At 43.9% G+C, this 19438-nt stretch overlaps 1 protein-coding gene across 3 annotated transcripts in view; it reads left to right on the top strand.

The window, feature by feature from the left end:
• The window catches only part of SLX4IP (SLX4 interacting protein), a 167992-nt gene that overhangs the window by 79869 nt on the left and 68685 nt on the right, over positions 1–19438 (top strand). For 2 of the 3 annotated variants that reach the window (XM_083175852.1, XM_083175851.1), the window contains exons 3-4: positions 6851–6940; positions 12889–13012. In XM_083175852.1, coding sequence (XP_083031978.1) covers positions 6851–6940; positions 12889–13012 — 214 coding nt within the window. The remainder of the gene's footprint in view (positions 1–6850; positions 6941–12888; positions 13013–19438) is intronic. The other variant, XM_083175853.1, reaches the window with a different exon arrangement.

Here is a 19438-nt window from a genome sequence, read left to right as displayed (position 1 = left end):
GTACCTACATAAGTAATGATAGGTTAAAGTGTTTTTCCCGGAGAACAGTGTAACGTAGCATTTCATATGCAGATAAGGCTGCAGTCACACAGAATATTGGCATGCTGCATATCATTTTAATCGGCAGAAGGTGCGGGTGAATCTTATTCACATACCAATATGAATAAGATTATTTTCATGGAAAATGCACAAGAAGATGCCAGACGTTAGTAAACATGCTCACGGCTAGAATGGTTGTTTTAATGTGACCGCAGCAAGGACATATGTAGCTTGCACATTAACTCTGATCAGTTGCTATGGGTTACTCTCATTTTTGTAATTTGTTCCAAGTTAGTGAATAAACCCCACGTTACAAGACTGCAAAAATTCATATAGTCCTTTATCAGCAAATAGTTGTCAGTGCGGCAGGCTCCCTGTCACATGAGTGTTTCCAGGGTATAGATAATTGCAGGCATTAGCACAGCCGAGTGACAGGTATTCCACACAGCGCACACACACACACACACACACTCACTCTGCTGTTTTGTTGGTAACGTTAACAGCCTTGTCCAAGAACTGTAAACCATTAGCAATACACCTATTGGACAGCTGCTTGGGTTTTTAGTCATTTGGACAAATGACTCTCTTTATCCTCTGGCAATCTTACCTCATGAGATTATTTAGCATTCTCCTCACAAGGAAACGCTCAGGGACCATGTCTAGTGTTCCTTCTAGGAACTGAAATGGGCAGGGCGCTGCTGCATAGGGGCAGCATAAGGGAGGCGGACCGGCAGCTGATGTCACTGTTGTGGGTGGTGCAGGGCCGCCGACGTCATGAAAGGGGCGTGCCCGGACTGCGCCGTCACTAAAGGGTGCGGGCCCTGCCACCGCCGTCACTAAAGAGGGCGGCCCGGTCGCCACCGGCATGAAAGGGGAAGACACTGCGCTGCCGGGGAAGCACCGGGCATCGATATCTATTGCGGCGATGGGCTTCCCCATGCACACTGGTGGGGACAGGCAGCAGGCTCTTTTAGCGGGGCCGTGCTAGAGGGGCAGGGTGCATTTTGCCCTTTATAAATCGGGCAGGGCGCAGCGCCCAGCTAAAACAGCCTAGTAAGAACACTACATGTCTCTGTGTAATGACCATGTATCCCACATTGACTATTGCAATAGTTTCCTAACTGGTCTTCCCAAGAACAGACTCTCGCCACTGCAATCCATTTTAAATGCCGCTGCTAGGCTGATCTTCCTGGCTAGAAGCTCATTGTCTGCTGATCCGCTCTGCCAGTCCCTCCGTTGGTTGCCTGTATTTTACTGTATTCAATATAAAATACTACTACTCACATTTAAAGCTATTAACCATACTGCACCAGCATATATCTCTTCACTTATCACAAAGTATCTCCCATCTCGACCACTCCGCTCTGCACAAGATCTGCGTCTCTCTTCTGCACGGATCACCTGCTCCCATTCACTATTACAGGACTTTCATCAGGCTGCTCCCATCCTATGGAATGCCCTTCCACGCACAATACTAGCCTCAAAAACTTTCAAGTGTTCCCTGAAAGCAGGGCCCTCCTACCTCCTGTTGTTACCCAGTTTGTTCTATCACTGTCTACCATTGTAAAGCGCAAAGGAATCTGCTGAGCTACAGTATATAAGAAACTGTAAATAAATAAATGTAGAACCCGAGAGTTACTATGTTTAGATTCTTGCAAAAATTATTTGTACAATCTGTGATGTCATCTCATACAGGGCCAGATGTATCACGCTTCAAAGAGTGATAACGTAGAGAGCGATAAACAACCGGCCAATCAGCTCCTACCTGTAATTTTTCAAACCCAGCCTGTAACATGACAGTTAGAAGCCGATTGGTTGTTAATCACTCTCCATTTTTTTCACTTTTTGAAGCTTGATACATCTGGCCCATAATCCTCAGATTCTGATGTCATCTTTTCTGCAATTTATTAGGATAACACATGACTTGTTGGAAATATTTAAACCCCTTTACTGCTAAAATAACTCTGGTTATTGTTGGGTCGACCCGGGTTGCGACTCTGTCTGAAAGGGGCAAGGAAAAACGACCAGGTTGGATCAGACCCCACTTGACTGGCACGAATCACTGTGCTGTATAAATGGTCCTAACCGGCTTATGCCTCATGCCTTCGGATTGGCTGCCTTCTGTAGCGATTGGCGATTACATAATCTCATAACAACTACTGTAAAACCAGATAGACCCAGATCACTGATAACCAGTGGCGGTTTTTACCTATGGGCTGCAGGGCTGCAGACCCCCCCATGTAAAATCCACCACTGTCTCTGCCTAAAGTGAAGCCAAATGCAGTCTGTGAGACTGCTCTGGCTTCAATGTGACTGGCAGTGACTTCCTATTGGAAGTCCGACCTGACAGTCACTATAGAAAGTCCTATTGGGAGGTGTTCCCGCCCTCCGGGATGCCTCTCTGTGCGCAAATGTGGGGTTCTGCGCAATACCGCAGACGATACTGTGCATCCGCCGGACCCTGCAAAGGCAGCTCATGGAGGCTTGGGCCAGCGCATGCACAGTATGTATGAAGTCACTGCTCATGCGCTGGCCCTGATTAGGGGATCGGCAGGTGCAGGGAGCGTGGTGACGGCAGCGGAGGAGGGACCTGAATTGTGGCAGCCACTGCTGATAACGCAAGTCCAATGGGAACAGTTGGACCTGGGAATAACCCGGGTACAGGTGCTGTGGGAAAGGGATCGGGTTTGACCTTGGTTGGACCCGTGTTTAAAATCGCTGTTCAGACCCAGTATATTGATACCGTATATCTCCTCACAGATTCACAACCTGTTTCAGCACTCTGGGCCAAATGCACTAAGCTTCAAAAGTGATAAAATGGAGAGTGATAAACAACAAGCCAATCAGCTCCTGCCTGACATGGCAGGTAGGAGCTGATTGGCTGGCTGTTTATCACTCTCTATTTTATCACTTTAGAAGCGTAGTGCATCTGGCTCTCTGCCTACTACTTTTTTTCCTCAGTGACTTCTAGTATTCTTATAAATTACAATACAGCGTACATTACATTATGGCCCTTTTTCTGGTTCACTCAAAAAAAGGCAAATTCCTTCTCAAATGGACAAAGCCATGTGCACTGCAGGTGGGGCAGATGTAACATGTGCAGAGAGAATTAGATTTGGGTGGGGTGAGATCTATATTGCAGTGTAAGAATAAAGCAGTCAGTATTTTCCCTGCACAGAAACAAAACAACCCAAATCTTGCTCTCTGCACGTGTTACATCTGCCCCCCTGCAGTGCACATGGGTTTTGCCCATTTGAGAAGGAACTTGCCTTTACGAGTGAACCAGAATAAGGGCCACTATGTATATAACCATACAGCAGCAATGATTTTTCTTCTTGTTCTTTTTAACTATTTTGTGTAGAAAAAAAATAATGTACTTCTAAACAACAAAAAGCCTCCTTTATTTATAGAGATGTGTTTTTATGATGTCATTTAGAAAGCTATACCGTGTTATTATATACATGAATGTCACTTTATACTTTGCATGGCATTCCACTTACATCACATCTTAAGTATTGTGTGGTGTTGACACTTATACTGTATGTGTGACTCCTTACGAATATCATTTACTGTACATAATACCTCATAGTTTTGGTTTTACAATTCCCACTTTTAGAAGCTATGTTACTAACCAGCTGCATTTTTTGTCAATCGTGATAACAATACTTCATGTTTTTTTTTAATTCACTTCAATAATGATATAGGTTTATAGGGTGACATTCTATGGATTGAGATAAATGCGCATGTTTTTATATCGCACCACATCACACTTTTGAAAATCGCAAGATTGGCCGTTTTTCCGCATATTTAATGAGATGCGAAAAACGGGCCAAATAGTGCGAATAGGTGCGATTTGGTGCGATTTCTTTAGTCCTGAAAATGTGCGATTTTCAGGTCTGAAAATCGCACGTTTGCAGGAAATTGCAATTTAAAATAAAAAAAAACCAGCGCGGGGTCCCCCGCCAGAGCATAACCAGCCCCGGGCTCATTGAGCCAGTGCTGGTGACCTAAAATCAGGGTCCCCGACAAATAGGGGTCCCCTTGATTTAATGAAACCAGCACCAGGCTCAAGGTCCGGCGCTGGTTCCCGAAATACGGGGGACAAAATGACCAGGGGTCCCCCGTATTTTAACAACCAGCACCATACCCAACCAGCCAGCAGGGTAATGCCACAGCCGGGGGAAACTTATTATATAAGGTCCTGCGGCCAAAGCATTATCCCCCTGGCTGTTCAGCATGGGCAGGGGTCCTGGGGAAGTGGGGACCCCCCCAATGAAGGGGTCCCCCCCCTCCAGGACTTACCAGCCCATGCTGAAAGTCCGGGGCTGTCCCCGATGCCCCTGGGCGGTGGGCATCGGGCTGATGCAAAGTGTAAAAAAAAGATTAAAAACTATTGTTTTCTACTGTAGAACTATGAGTCCCAGCAAGCCTACCCCGCATGCTGGGACTTGGAGAACCACAAGTCCCAGCATAAGGGGCATTAAAGGGCCCGCTGGCACTTGTAGTTCTACAGTACAAAAAAATAGTTAAATAAAACACACTGACACCCTGAAAAATAAAAGTTTAATACACACATAACACACACACTGATACTTACCTACCTTGAGCCCGTAGGTCGGTCCCTGGATCCGGGGTCCGGGGCTCCTGGACAGAAGAGTCCGGTTCCGGGGCCTTGGTCCTGGTTCCGGGGCTGGTCCGGGGTCCTGGGCTCCAGGGCTGATGTCTCCGGGGTCCAGGATCCGAAGTAGTCCAAAAGGGGTTCCTAAGGAAGGAAATCCTACTCACCTGGTCCCCGGCGACGACCTTGGCATCCTCTCCGGCAGACGCGCTGCTCCCGGCTGGTACCCGCTCACGTACTGGAGAGGTGCAGAGATGTTCATCTTCCGCGCCTTTCCTCCGAATGATTCTATTGGCCGCCTAGCGGCCAATCAGGAGCCAACTTTCTCGGCTCCTGATTGGCCGCTAGGCGGCCAATAGAATCATTCGGAGGAAAGGCGCGGAAGATGAACATCTCTGCGCCTCTCCAGTCCGTGAGCGGGTACCAGCCGGGAGCAGCGCGTCTGCCGGAGAGGATGCCGAGGTCGTCGCCGGGGACCAGGTGAGTAGGATTTCCTTCCTTAGGAACCCCTTTTGGACTACTTCGGATCCTGGACCCCGGAGACATCAGCCCTGGAGCCCCGGAACCGGACTCTTCTGTCCAGGAGCCCCGGACCCCGGATCCAGGGACCGACCTACGGGCTCAAGGTAGGTAAGTATCAGTGTGTGTGTAATGTGTGTATTAAACTTTAATTTTTCAGGGTGTCAGTGTGTTTTATTTAACTTTTTTTTGTACTGTAGAACTACAAGTGCCAGCGGGCCCTTTAATGCCCCGCATGCTGGGACTTGTGGTTCTCCAAGTCCCAGCATGCAGGGTAGGCTTGCTGGGACTCATAGTTCTACAGTAGAAAACAATAGTTTTTAATCTTTTTTTTACACTTTGCATCAGCCCGATGCCCACCGCCCAGGGGCATCGGGGACAGCCCCGGACTTTCAGCATGGGCTGGTAAGTCCTGGAGAGGGGGGACCCCTTCATTGGGGGGGTCCCCACTTCCCCAGGACCTCTGCCCATGCTGACCAGCCAGGGGGATAATGCTTTGGCCGTGGGACCTTATATAATAAGTGTCCCCCGGCTGTGGCTTACCCTGCTGGCTGGTTGGGTCTGGTGCTGGTTCTTAAAATACGGGGGACCCCTAGTCATTTTGTCCCCCGTATTTCGGGAACCAGCGCCGGACCTTGAGCCTGGTGCTGGTTTCATTAAATCAAGGGGACCCCTATTTGTCGAGGACCCTGATTTTATGTCACCAGCACCGGCTCAATGAGCCCGGGGCTGGTTATGCTCTGGCGGGGGACCCCGCGCTGGTTTTTTTTTTTATTTTAACTGTTTAAACTTTTTTTTACACCAGAACCCTGCACAGATCATTGCGATCTGTGCAGGGTTCTGGCTAATTCGCCCATCAGAACCTAGTCTGATTTTTGGGCGAATTATAGACACAGTTTATACAAATCGCATACCATTAAATATGCGATTTGTATACTTTTTAATGTGAAAACATCTGGATGTGATGTGCTGCGAAAAGCAGCCATCGCATTTCCAGTGTGTCCAACTTGTTGGCCAAAATCGCACTTTTTTCACACTTTCGCACCTCATTAAATATGCGAAAATGGAAAAAATGCGATTTCGGCCGTTTTTACGAAATAAATCGCTAAAGTCAGATTATCTCACTCCATAGAATGTCACCCATAGTGTTCATTCTAGCACCCGCTATCTTTGAAAACCCATGCAGTTCCTCTTCCCTGCCTGGGGTGTCGCTGTCTGCTGTAGTGCTTCTAGCACAGTGTGGTCTGTATATTAGCACTGATATGCAAACCAGATTTGTGCTAAAAACACCACAGCAGACAGCGACACCCCAGGCAGGGAAGAGAAACTGCATGGGTTTTCAAAGTTGGCGGGTGCTAGAAAGAACACTAGGTTTACTTAATATTTATGCAGGCCTTATATGAGCATTTACGACCATGTGACGTGCCAGCACACGTGTTTGTCGTGCCGCAGTTGGTTTATGGTTTTCCTTTTGCCCTTCACTTTATGGGTTTAATTGAAAAAGTTGGAGCAAGTTTTTGAATGGGCCACTAAACAAATGATTTGTCACTTCCAGCGGTGGGTCAAGTAATCATGTAATTTGATGTGGGAACGATCCTGGGTGGTGTCTGTGCTTTCCTGTGTGCTGTACATGCGCCTTACAACATCCTTAAGATTTCATCTTTTGTCTTGCAGTGTGGGAACTTCGCTGTTCTGGTGGATCTTCATGTGTTGCCTCAAGGCACCAGTAAAGACACCAGCTGGTTTTCTGACCATGAGAAGGAGGTACAACAAAAACCATTTCTACTTCAAAAGCCCGTAGCTGCAGGGAAGAAATAGGACTGGCCCTGATCTGCTCAGATCTTATTTTCATTGTTATGCTGAGACTACTGTGAATTATAACTAACCTTTAACAGCTCCTAGGGGACTATTAGACATGTGTTTGGTTTCCCTTATTTAATGACTTTTTTTTTTTTAACCTTCCTATTCTGGCCTTTCCCATATTAAATATTTTCCTGTCTGAATTATACGTTAAGGTTATGCTGGATTGTTTAATGTAGAATGACATAATTAAAAAAAAAAAAAAAAAAAAAAGTTTTTTTTTTTTTTAAATAGTTCTCTCAGTAATATGCAGTAGTATCAACTCAATTTTAAATACAGGCCTTTTTTTTGGTGGTACTAATTACGGTTCTAGGTAGAAATGGTGAATTCTAGTCAATGAGATGTTGAACCATTTGAGTGCCAAGATCTCTGAGAGATGTGCAAAATATTTGCTTAAAATGCCTGCGTCTCTCACATTTGTTATATAAATTCAAACAAAAAAAGTTGTGTAAAAAAGATTGTATTTCCTATATAAGGTAAGCATTACAGGTCATTATGATAAATAGTAATGTTTGCTTGGCGATTTTCACACCTATTTTTTGACAAGTTCACTTGGCACTTAAAGGGCTTAAGTAGAGTTTTAAAATGGAGAAATGTGTGCATACTCTTATCCAATTAGCTGCAGTTATTTACAGTGGCTAATTGACCCATCTGGAGCTTCAGTAATTAGCCTAGATGATGGCACTTCTCATTGATTTGGTTATATCCCCAAGAAGTCCGTGATTTTTTTGCAGATCTTTTGTGTTTTTGCGCACAAAAATGTTTCGGGGTTAATTGGAGGGATACAGTCTTTAGGTCACCAGCAAATTGTGAAGGTGCCCATACATGTTGCGATAAGCAGCATGCAATGCGACGCGATGCTCGTTCCTGTGGGCATCGCATTGCACAATACAAGAAGTATGTGCTGCACATACTTTTTGTACTGCCCGCAGATCGCATCGAATGCAAAACGAACGCATGCGATCCGCACGATAACGCGTCGCATTGCACGCTGCTTATCGCAACAAGTATGGGCACCTTGAGACAGTCATTAGGTCGACAGGGGTTTTTCACAGTTTTTTCAGCCGACATGTGCCGACAGGCGGTATTTTATGCCCTACCATTCACTAGGGCAGTGATTTTCAACCTTTTTACCTTGCGGCACACTAAATACGATTTTAAAATTGCCAAGGCACACCATGAGATCCCCACAGGGCAAAACACATTGGCCCCCACAGGAAAAAAACAAAGCTATTGGCCCCCATATAAAAAACACACACTGGTAACAAAATAAAATATACTGGCCCTTTACATGAAAAGAAGAGACCAGTAAATAACAGTTGAACTGGTGATTGCTGTAAACTGGTTTGGGCATCTCTAGATCTGGGGGCACACTTGAGAACAACTGAAGGCACACTAGTGTGCCACGGCACAGTGGTTGAAAAACACTGCACTAGGGTGTGGTGGGAGAATAAAATAGTGTGCCGAGCACAAAGCATGGCGAGCACAGCGAGCTATGCGTGGGGACACGGTGCATTTTAACCTGTGTCCATGTAGACATTCGGGTAAAAAAAACCAGTGAAAAACCCCATGTCGACCTAATGACCCTGTCGATCTAACCCAGGTCGACCTAGACTCCTATCGACCTTCCTGCATGTTGACCTAGACACATGGCGACCTAAATGCATGTTGACCTAATGGTGTCGACCTAATGACTGTCTAACAACTTGCTGGTGACCAACTGATCCACACCCTAATTGGATACCCCAGTTGTGCAAGCACTTTACCTGGTATTTAATGTATGTCTCTCTAAATGAAATCCATTGCAGCATGCCCCACTGTCCATGTACAAAGCACCATATGGACTAGATGAACAACACAGCTTCATTGTTGGTGATAGTCGTGTACATGTGTCATTTTTGTGCTTGTGCACTGTGAAAAACTCTGTCTCTGGTGTGTAGGGGTATATTCAGCTTTGTGCCTAGATTGGCCTCTGCTAATTATGTATTTGACGACCTACAAGTTGCAGCTGCGGATCCCAAACGACTGGAGCATTTCAGTATTACTCCGGAGATGAGACAGCTGTTATGAGCCACAGCTGTCCCTGCAAGCTCTCTTGCTGCTACTGTCGCAGCTAATCTGTAGCGGTAAAGCTGCCCATACACGCTGCTTTGTGAGCGTGCTTTCCGTGCTGTACTAGCACAGATCACATTGCATTGCATGTGCATCCGTTGTGCATGCAATGCGATGCGATGCAATTTGATGAAACCTAAGTACAAAAAGTATGCAAGCATACACATACTTTTTGTACTGTGCGATGAGGTGCCGCGGGAGCGCGCACCTCAAAGCACACATCGGGTCAGCACTCATAGCAGTGTGTATGGGCTGCTTTTAAGCTTACTTCGACTTGTAAAATGCATTTTGTGCATGCGCACAGAGAGGGGCGGAGTTATCCAAATGGAACCTTCTCCGCAGCCCAGACCTTCTTGCCATGGGAGCAGGGCTCCTGGAACTCATGCCATCTAAAGATAGTGTCCGCTCCTGCAATCGAATGCCAAAACGCTTCGTTTTTGTGGTTCGCTGAATGTAGGTCCCCATACTAATTTATTGGGGCAGTGTTTCACTTTGGGACAGCAATGAGTACTACATATCAATATATCTTCTCACCAGCAGGGGCAGTGTTTCACATTGGGACGGCAATGAGTACTACGTATCGTAATATCTTCTCACCAGCAGGACCCTCTTCCCTCATGTGCGTTTCCAACTTTTACTTAAACTATCTTCCACTCTATACTTCCTTCCACAGCATGGAATCCTTCAATTTTCTGCCACCACCCTAATACTTTTCACAGTGTTATTTGCTGATACGGCTATAGTATGTTAATATACCCTGTACTTGTCCTATATTGGGCCAGATGCACTAAGCTTCAAAAGTGATAAAATGGAGAGTCATAAACAGCCAGACAATCAGCTCCTACCTGCCATGTCACAGGCTGGGAATGTCAGACAGGAGCTGATTGGCTGGCTGTTTATCACTCTCCATTTTATCACTTTTGAAAGTACATCCGGCACATTGTCTTTAACTGTCTGTGTTCTTCTTTTGCCATATTTGTTTATTTGCTCTGTGATTGGGCGCTGCAGACCATTTGTGTCGCCATATGAATATAATAATGAAACCTACCTGTAATATCGCTATACAACCATTGCAACATTGATAAGTTTGTTGCCCCATAGCTAGCAAAATAGAAGTAATGAAAAGGCAAATGCGAAAAGTCTTTTGATGCTTCTGAACTAGATGTAGAGGCATTTAATAAGCAAAATACCAGCGCGTTTCTTGTGTGTGCAAACGAAAACGTCAACTCCGCACATTTGTGCAAGGCAGCCAATAACTACTGTTTTGATGAGCCCAGAAAAAAATTAAGAGCTCTTTAACCCAACTTTGTATAAACCTCCTGATGAATGCAATTATTTAAACCTCCTGGTGAATGCAATTAAGATCACAGTATTCGTTGCTGCCTGGGGCATCGGCAGATGTAGAGAACTGTGCACAAGAAGCGGACACTGGGATTTGTAATGAGGGTCAGAGTATCCCAATAGTTATATAGAAAGTGCACATTTTGTGCTATGGATGCCAGTTCGCTGCGTTGCCTAAAGCAGTATGCTCCGACACTGTACTAATGCAAGGACTTACTCCATAATCCATTCTAACCTGTCAATTTACCGAGGATAAGACAAGACTCTCTGGGTTGAAGGCTAATTAACTGCTTTACACAGGTGCTCAATTATTTGCCAGCAATTTGTCCTGTTTTGTTGGCTCTGTCTCAGTGAATTAGGATTGATGTCTTGAGGAAACTTCGTTTTCATGAGAACTATTTTTAGTTGAACGTGCTCCTGTCTTAGGCTATAATGATGCGCATGGGCTTCATGCTCTGTGCTTTATATCAATGGCTTTCGCAAACTGCATTTTTAGTTGTGGTGTTACATTTATTTATTTATTTACAGTTTCTTATATAGCGCAGCAGATTACGCTGCGCTTTACAATAGTAGACAGTGATAAAACAAACTGGGTAACAACAGACAGACTTGGAGGTAGGAGGGCACTGCTGCAAGCTTACAATAGTTACATGAAGCCAGACTGTCAGTGGCAGATTGTACATCCAATACTTTTACCCAGAAGCACTAGCTCAGGTAGACAAAACAGGCAGACTCTTGCTTTGAGAGTAAGCGGACTGGTGCTATGGAGTATGTTTGCGATCTATTAATAAACTAGCATATTAAACTCATTCGTCAGATCGATGGCATCTGCACTTTCCTGCACTCCCTTCACTTCATTCCAAGAAGCGGAAGCCACCTCCCACTGCACACATTTGGGACAGACCATTGGTGATTATTATAGGGATGTCCATTGACCATTGATGGTTCAAAATCATCGATGGTTTATGGCCGATGTTGAAACCTTTTGCCATCGATGGGGGAGAACCAGATGGGTTCCCTACATAGATGGCATAGTAGAAACGATGTTTCTTTTTTTTTTATTCTTCAAGGTGCTGGGACACTGTGCATAGCTCCGCCCCTTGACACCTGGAAGCCCCGCCCCCACATTTTGATTGGTCCTCCGGCCATTCAGTCAAAGGTGAAGGATAATCATCGATAGCTAAAACTATCGATGATTATCCATCACCTAGTTTCTGACTATCCATGGCTGGGTGCAGAATCATCATCGATGGCAACCATTGATGGCGACTGCTCCGATGGCCATCCCTAGATTATTATAGATTGCCATTATTTGTTTCTATTTTTAATCCACGTCTGAGAAACCTAATGAGATTTTCTACATTACTGAGCGGGTCCAAAATAATGTGAATTATGTTATATACTAGACTAGTTTGGTACTGATCAGACGTTTGCTCCAGACAGTTCTATATGAATGCAGCCCTGTATATTCCCTTCCCATCATTACCAGTTATCTGTGTATAATGCATCTGGTTTACTTATCCTACCCCTAAATCTACTGCTTTATTGCATTATATTTAACTTTGCATAAAAAGTATCGGATGTGCTAAGTCTTACTAAGGAGAGAGAGAGAAGGTACCAACCAAACCGTTCCTGCTGTACATATTAGGTCAATATCGGCCCACTTTTCCGGTATCAGAAACGTAAATACGTGAATATTTCCTAATATGTATGCATGGTTGCTTGCTTCTGTGGGTCGAAATCTTCCTCTTTCAGTTGGCCCTGCTGCATGGCCAACCGGCATATATCACATGCGGACCGATGCAGTGAAATGAGGGACGGAACGAGAGGTTGTTCATTACTTCCACTAGTGTCTATGGCTATTCTCCACTGGTCTAGGCTGAAGGGAATTTGGCATGACCATCTTTTGACTATCTAAGGCTGCGTACACAATAGAACCATCTGTACCCAGATAATATGACATATCTTATCCATGGTACATGTCAGAATGATCCCTTTTTCTGTCCCTCATTACCCCTTAGGGCACCGCATGCTATATAGTCTGCTTGGCAATGTAGCATGGCTGTTCGGAAGAGATCGCATGTGACCATGCGGATTGGGCTACTCACTGAATGATCCAGCCGATATACAGTATGAGCCCTATTCTGCGGAAGACAACATATCGGGCCAAAATCGCTATAGTTTGCACCTGGCCAGCTGTTCTTTTTCAGAGGGGGTTGGCTGTTACCTCTCCTCTCTTCATGTTAACTCTGTTCAAGGCTTAGTACATCTTTCTCATATGAGAAAATATTTTGTGATTTGACGTGTGTATTATCCAATTAATGTAACGTGCGCATTGTATTTTTAGTTTTTTTGTTTTTTTTTAGTTTTAGAAACATTTCGGATTTGTATGTTTTCAGGAAGTCTGTGTGTTACTTAAAGACGCGATTGAATCCAGAGTGAAGAAGCATATTGAGAGTCGCAGGCAACAGGTCCAGGTGAAACACAAGGAATATACGCAGGCCAGTCCCTTGTTTTTGAAAGGTAAGTTTCCGTAACCTTTGTAAGGTGAGCTTGGGGTATGGTTGCTCAGTGTTGGGATTTAGACTGATTTCTCAAATCGGAGATTTATTAAAGGCAAAATTGACACAAACACATTGGATTCCTTGTTGGACAGAGTCCCAGCTTGGGTGATCCCAACGAGTTTGGGTTACAGATCAAAAAAATGAATCTTGCGTGTTTTGGACTGCATGCATATGTCCCTCCCTTATCGTTGTACACTGGGAATGTTGCGTCTCTGTCGGACAATGCAGACCCTGGTCTTGGCACTGCAAGAACACTGGTCTGCAGCCTCCACTCCCTGCCCCCAAACGGCCATAACCTGTAAATGAAGCATGCGTTGATGCAGGACTCATTGTGGACATGTAAAGCTGGCCATACACACACAGATTTATATGCAGATCTGTCTGGTTGGAACAAAAACATGGTTATGGATGAGAGCAAATGACAGTTGACCATTTGCTTGGAAATGCTGGAAAACTGACAAACTGTTAACCATGTTGAGGGGAGATTGTATGCAAGAAGCATACAGGAAAGACAAATGTGCCTTTTTGGGCGCACTCTTTGTTCAATGATTTGATATGATTAATTCATTAAGACATAACTTTTATTGGCTTCTTTTCTAAAAAATTGGGAGCATTCCTCATTTCATTATTAATCGATAAATTAACCTTGACCATCAATCAAGGAGAAAGAACACATTTAACATATGGACTTATCAATACATTGTCATTGACCATCAATCAAGGAAAAGATCATATACAACATTTAAACAGGATATATCCATACATTTTTACATGGAGTTATTTTTAAAAGATTTTCAATTTTTGATTTTTTAATTCTATAATAAATCTTAAACAAATTGCCTCAGCAAAATTGCATCAATTTTACAATTTGAGTTGCCTCGGCAAATTGGCAGCGATTCGCTCAGCCACACACACTCGGTTAACCTCTTATGCTTATAGATTATACTGTAACAAGACTACTGTATCTCATATTAAAAAGAGGAAGGTAACCCAGTCCAATGAGTAGACCTGTAAAAGATATAGGTATAGTCACCCGTGGAAAGTACTCCAACAACCGGCGGTTCCTAAGCGTCTGCTGTTCGATTACCCGTCTGAGTTACCACCCAGTTTGTTCACCAGGAGTCTCCTCTCTGGCTACTAGACCGGCCCCTTGTAGGTACTGCTGATATCAAGCCTGTAATGGGGTACAGTGGTAACCTGTTGGACTTAGTATTGAACGTGAGTGCCTGGTTGGTTGTAACATGGGAGTTAAGGTAAAGTACACTTCTGCTTTCCAATACAGCTCAATGATTCACCCTGGTGCTTTTCAGTATTGCAGGGAGACACAGCGGGCTGGATGGATGAGAGAGTGTTATGAAGTGGTGAATCAGTGACAGTTAGTCGGTTAAACCATAAATTGGCACTTCTGCTTTCAGAGATCTGCAAGCATCGAATCCCTGATGAGAGAGTCCCAATTATATGGACTTCCTACCAACACGAGTAAAGGGTTTAGAGTGGGATGGAAAAAGAGACGGGAGATAACAAAATGGCTCATGTAGCCCGCATGGGGTATCTGAGCTATAATTTTGCTCGGAGCTTTGTAGGTCTAATGGCAATCTCGCATCTCATAAGTATCCAGTTATATGTACACTCACATCCAAATCTCCCAAAAGCCTACTAACAAAGAGAGTCTATCCTACTTGAACATGAGGGGGTTAAATAGTGGGTAGGCAGAAAAGGCAGGTTTAGCTGTACTGACTGTCAATAGGTGACTCCTGGGTTTTATCAAAAAATGGGTACAGTGAATTAATAAGCATGTACACTGTAACCACACAAACTGAGCATTAGCTGCTCTGAATTTTTATACAGGATTACAATGAATGGGGCCTCTTCACAAAGAGTGAACCCAATAAGCAGGTGCACACTCAGGCAACGTCACCAGCACAATAGGATCTTTTTACTTATCCAACTATCACTTCTACATCACTTCTCACTTTAACACTTCATTTATTTTCATAATTACTTTACATTTACTCTCACTTACTAGTTCATCTTTATGAATATTTCATCAATATATATATATCTTTTGAGGATACCTATTTTGAATAATCATGTATTCTGCGTAAACCTATTAATACCAATGACTTCTAGTGTAGTCACTTTTCTTCCTTAATATCATCTATCCCACCCTTTCTTATACAGTTTGTTATATATTATTTCAGTAATGTCAAAAATTGTCTAAATAACAATTCTTTACTTCAAATTCTGCTTCCCCTTTTTCTCCTCTTTCTAATTTTAATACAGAAGTGCCAATTTATGGTTTAACCGACTAACTGTCACTGATTCACCACTTCATAACACTCTCTCATCCATCCAGCCCGCTGTGTCTCCCTGCAATACTGAAAAGCACCAGGGTGAATCATTGAGCTGTATTGGAAAGCAGAAGTGTACTTTACCTTAACTCCCATGTTACAACCAACCAGGCACTCACGTTCAATACTAAGTCCAACAGGTTACCACTGTACCCCATTACAGGCTTGATATCAGCAGTACCTACAAGGGGCCGGTCTAGTAGCCAGAGAGGAGACTCCTGGTGAACAAACTGGGTGGTAACTCAGACGGGTAATCGAACAGCAGACGCTTAGGAACCGCCGGTTGTTGGAGTACTTTCCACGGGTGACTATACCTATATCTTTTACAGGTCTACTCATTGGACTGGGTTACCTTCCTCTTTTTAATATGAGATACAGTAGTCTTGTTACAGTATAATCTATAAGCATAAGAGGTTAACCGAGTGTGTGTGGCTGAGCGAATCGCTGCCAATTTGCCGAGGCAACTCAAATTGTAAAATTGATGCAATTTTGCTGAGGCAATTTGTTTAAGATTTATTATAGAATTAAAAAATCAAAAATTGAAAATCTTTTAAAAATAACTCCATGTAAAAATGTATGGATATATCCTGTTTAAATGTTGTATATGATCTTTTCCTTGATTGATGGTCAATGACAATGTATTGATAAGTCCATATGTTAAATGTGTTCTTTCTCCTTGATTGATGGTCAAGGTTAATTTATCGATTAATAATGAAATGAGGAATGCTCCCAATTTTTTAGAAAAGAAGCCAATAAAAGTTATGTCTTAATGAATTAATCATATCAAATCATTGAACAAAGAGTGCGCCCAAAAAGGCACATTTGTCTTTCCTGTATGCTTCTTGCATACAATCTCCCCTCAACACAGTTACAAATACTGAATGTGTTGGGCGCACCACCAATCCTAGACTACCATTATATAATTGAGTAGTCCAAAATATTGGTCAAACCTATGGTCTTAGTAAATGCCTATATGTGTGAAGTCTGTGCGGATCCATACCCCCTCTTTTGTTGCAAACTGTTAACCATGTTTTTGTTCCAACCAGCCAGATCTGCAGATAAATCTTACTAGTGTATGGCCACCTTAAAGAACAGGTCTTGTACAGGTGACCCACTAGCAGGTGGTGCGCGTACCCCTGCGCCCACCACCTGCCCACCCCCTCTTCCCATTCTCATATTTGTATATTCAAACATCGGGGACAGGGCCGAATTTGGACCCTAATGAATGGGTCTGAATCGGGCCTCTACTACCTTCAAATTATTTTATTTTCGGATTGTCTTCCACGAACAACTCGTTCAGAGTTCACCAATTGTCTCTATTGCCTTGCACTGTTGCAGCCCTCTCCTTAGTGTAATGACACGAGAGGACAGGTCCACAAGAGTGCACTCTTTCTGCAGCTGTGAGTATTCCATTGAACACAGAAGTGAAGAACATGAAAAATGTGGTCATAGTCAAACACAGCATTGTCCACTTGTCTGGCTGCTGTGACCATGCCAGGCTGGGTTTCCCTGACATGGTTGCATCTGAAGTAAAGAGCAGAACCAAAGACCAGGAAATATGAGCAGGGCATTGACTTGATAGGGGCAAGCCATCATGTTGTGCCTAGGGGCGAGTTGACCCCTAAATTTGCCCCTGCTGTTGATCACAAGGGAATGTAACAGAAGCAGCCTTACCTTGGCACTGTACACCTAGTGGCTGCACAGATCAGCCACTGAGAAAATCTAAAGCTGCGATGGTCCAATCATTGATGTTCTGCTATTCCTCCCATCGTTGGGCAAATTGATACTTTCAATTTGATTTATTTTAAATAAAAATTGTGGTGGATATATTTTAAATTGATCTTAATCTAATTCAGTTATATAAAAAAAAAACCCTAGTCAAATAAATTATACATTACTTACGAGCATGTGTACCCACCAATGAAGTCATCAGAAGTGTGAATCTGCCTTAAATCCAGGCAAGTTCCTAAATTTGGCCCTATCTTGACCTTTTAAATTTGTTTAACTTTGTCTGAATTTTATAAAAAGGAATAATTTTATATAAATCAATGCAGTTTCTTCTTAATTTCATATAAAGACGAGAAAGCTGTGTGGCATTTTAGTGCTAATTGCTTGTGCATAAAACACGCGTTTGTGAAGGGAAGCACAATTACATGTTCACACGTTATTGCATCATATAATGTGACCGCTTGTAATTGGCATCTTGTGCTACTGCCGAATAACCCTCCTACGTCCTTTGGCCACAGGATGGCATTTCTCTAAAAGAGCTAACTGTTAATGCGAGAGAGACAATTAATTATTCACGGTGGATATTTAAAACCATTGTGACATTTTCAAAAATTACATTAGACATTTTCCATATAATTAGGTTATTGTTCTGAAATGAAAACAGAACATCTAATTGTCTTAACATCTCTGTAAGTGGTCAGATCCGTAATGTGCAACTAAAATGAATGGAAAGATTGTGGTTAACCAAAGGCAACTTTATTAAAATAATTGCTACCATTGATCATTTATATGGTTTAACATTATATCTCAATATAATAGTACAAGTTAATATGGGGATGTACAGTAGGAGAAGGGAGGTGCACAGAAGATAACTTTTAATGCGTAAGACCAGGGTTGCCGACCCTCCCGCATTTAGTGGGAGTATCCCGTTTTTTGTTCCTTCCTCCCGATCTCCCGGGAATGTGTGGAATAAGTTCCGAGGCAGACGTCGCGGCTGTCCGGCTGCCGGCTGGGGATCTGTTGGATCAGCAGAGGGAGCGGCACAAGCAGCAGAAGGCAGCGCCGCAGATGAGATGGCAAGATAGCGGCTAGCTGCTTCATGCTTTCCTCCTGCTTCTCTCCCTCTGCTCCCCACTTTTTCTTTAATAGGGTTCCTTCCTTTAAAAAGTGCTACGGTACTATCTCAAAATCTAATTTGGCAAGCTCCACCCATGGCCACGCCCCATTTCTGTGCCGTAAATGGGGCGTGGCCATCGGCGGAGCTATCCAAATTACATTTGAGAGCTCCCACGCCTCCTAATCAGCTGCCCTCTCCCTGGTCTCCCGCAAAGGGGAGATGAGAAGTCGGCAAGTATGCATAAGACTGATGGGTTATTCTCTATATAAGCGAGAAATCTGTATGGATGGGGTATAGCAGGTTGACAATGTCTAAAGGTGCATACACACGGAACGAATTGGCATACTATGTGAGTGTTCCTGATCGATCAAAATGACCAAGCGTTCAAATCGTTCCATGTTTATAAACGATATCGATGCCAATGCACGTACCCGCAGTTCGTTTGGAGCCACAAACATGCTAGAGGATATTTTAACCCCTTCAGTGGTGTTTTTTTTTATTTAAGGGACTTAAGGGAAAAAAAAAAAACACTGTTTCCCGGGGCCGGGCAGCGCCGCTGAGCACTCAATCGGCTGCTGCCAGGCTCTGCCCCTTGCAACCCGGCTGTGTGCGGTGTGACATTAGCAAGGTCATGCCGCGCGCAGCCGGGGGAAGGAGGCGAAGCTGAGCAGCAGGATCCGGGGCAGCGGCTGAAGCTGAGCGCAGAGTTCAACTCAGGAGCGCTGCCCGGCAGGAGGGCGCAAAGGCAGTGGCACTCACGAGAATTTTCCGGGTTTACCAGTCTGAGCACTGGAGCACAGCCTGGAAAATTCTCGGGAGTACCAGGGAAGGGGTTAAATGATATCGCTGAGAAATATTATATAATTTATATAAAATCTTGTGTGTATGCTCAATGGTGCATGGGAGCTTGCATCGTTAACAACATTAATGACCCCCACTCTCAGCTGAACGTGCAGGTAAATTCGGCTACATAGCCAACAACCCACATGTTCAGCGGTTCCCGGTGACATCACTAAACGATATAATTTACAGATATCATTCAGTGCAAAAAGGGGGCTTTAATCGAATTGCTCATGGAAAAACACTGGACATAAAAATTGGAGAAAAATTCAGGGTTAGGGGGAGGGTTGCAGTAAAATCTACTGCGATCAGTTCAGTCTCCCCCCCCATAATGTACTGTAATGCCGTG

The sequence above is a fragment of the Crinia signifera genome, chromosome 3 (assembly GCF_055691185.1).
Source record: "Crinia signifera chromosome 3, ASM5569118v1, whole genome shotgun sequence".
Taxonomy (NCBI): Eukaryota; Metazoa; Chordata; class Amphibia; order Anura; family Myobatrachidae; genus Crinia; species Crinia signifera.
The sequence above is the reverse complement of the archived record's forward strand: the minus strand, read 5'-3'. Positions and strand labels throughout refer to the sequence as shown.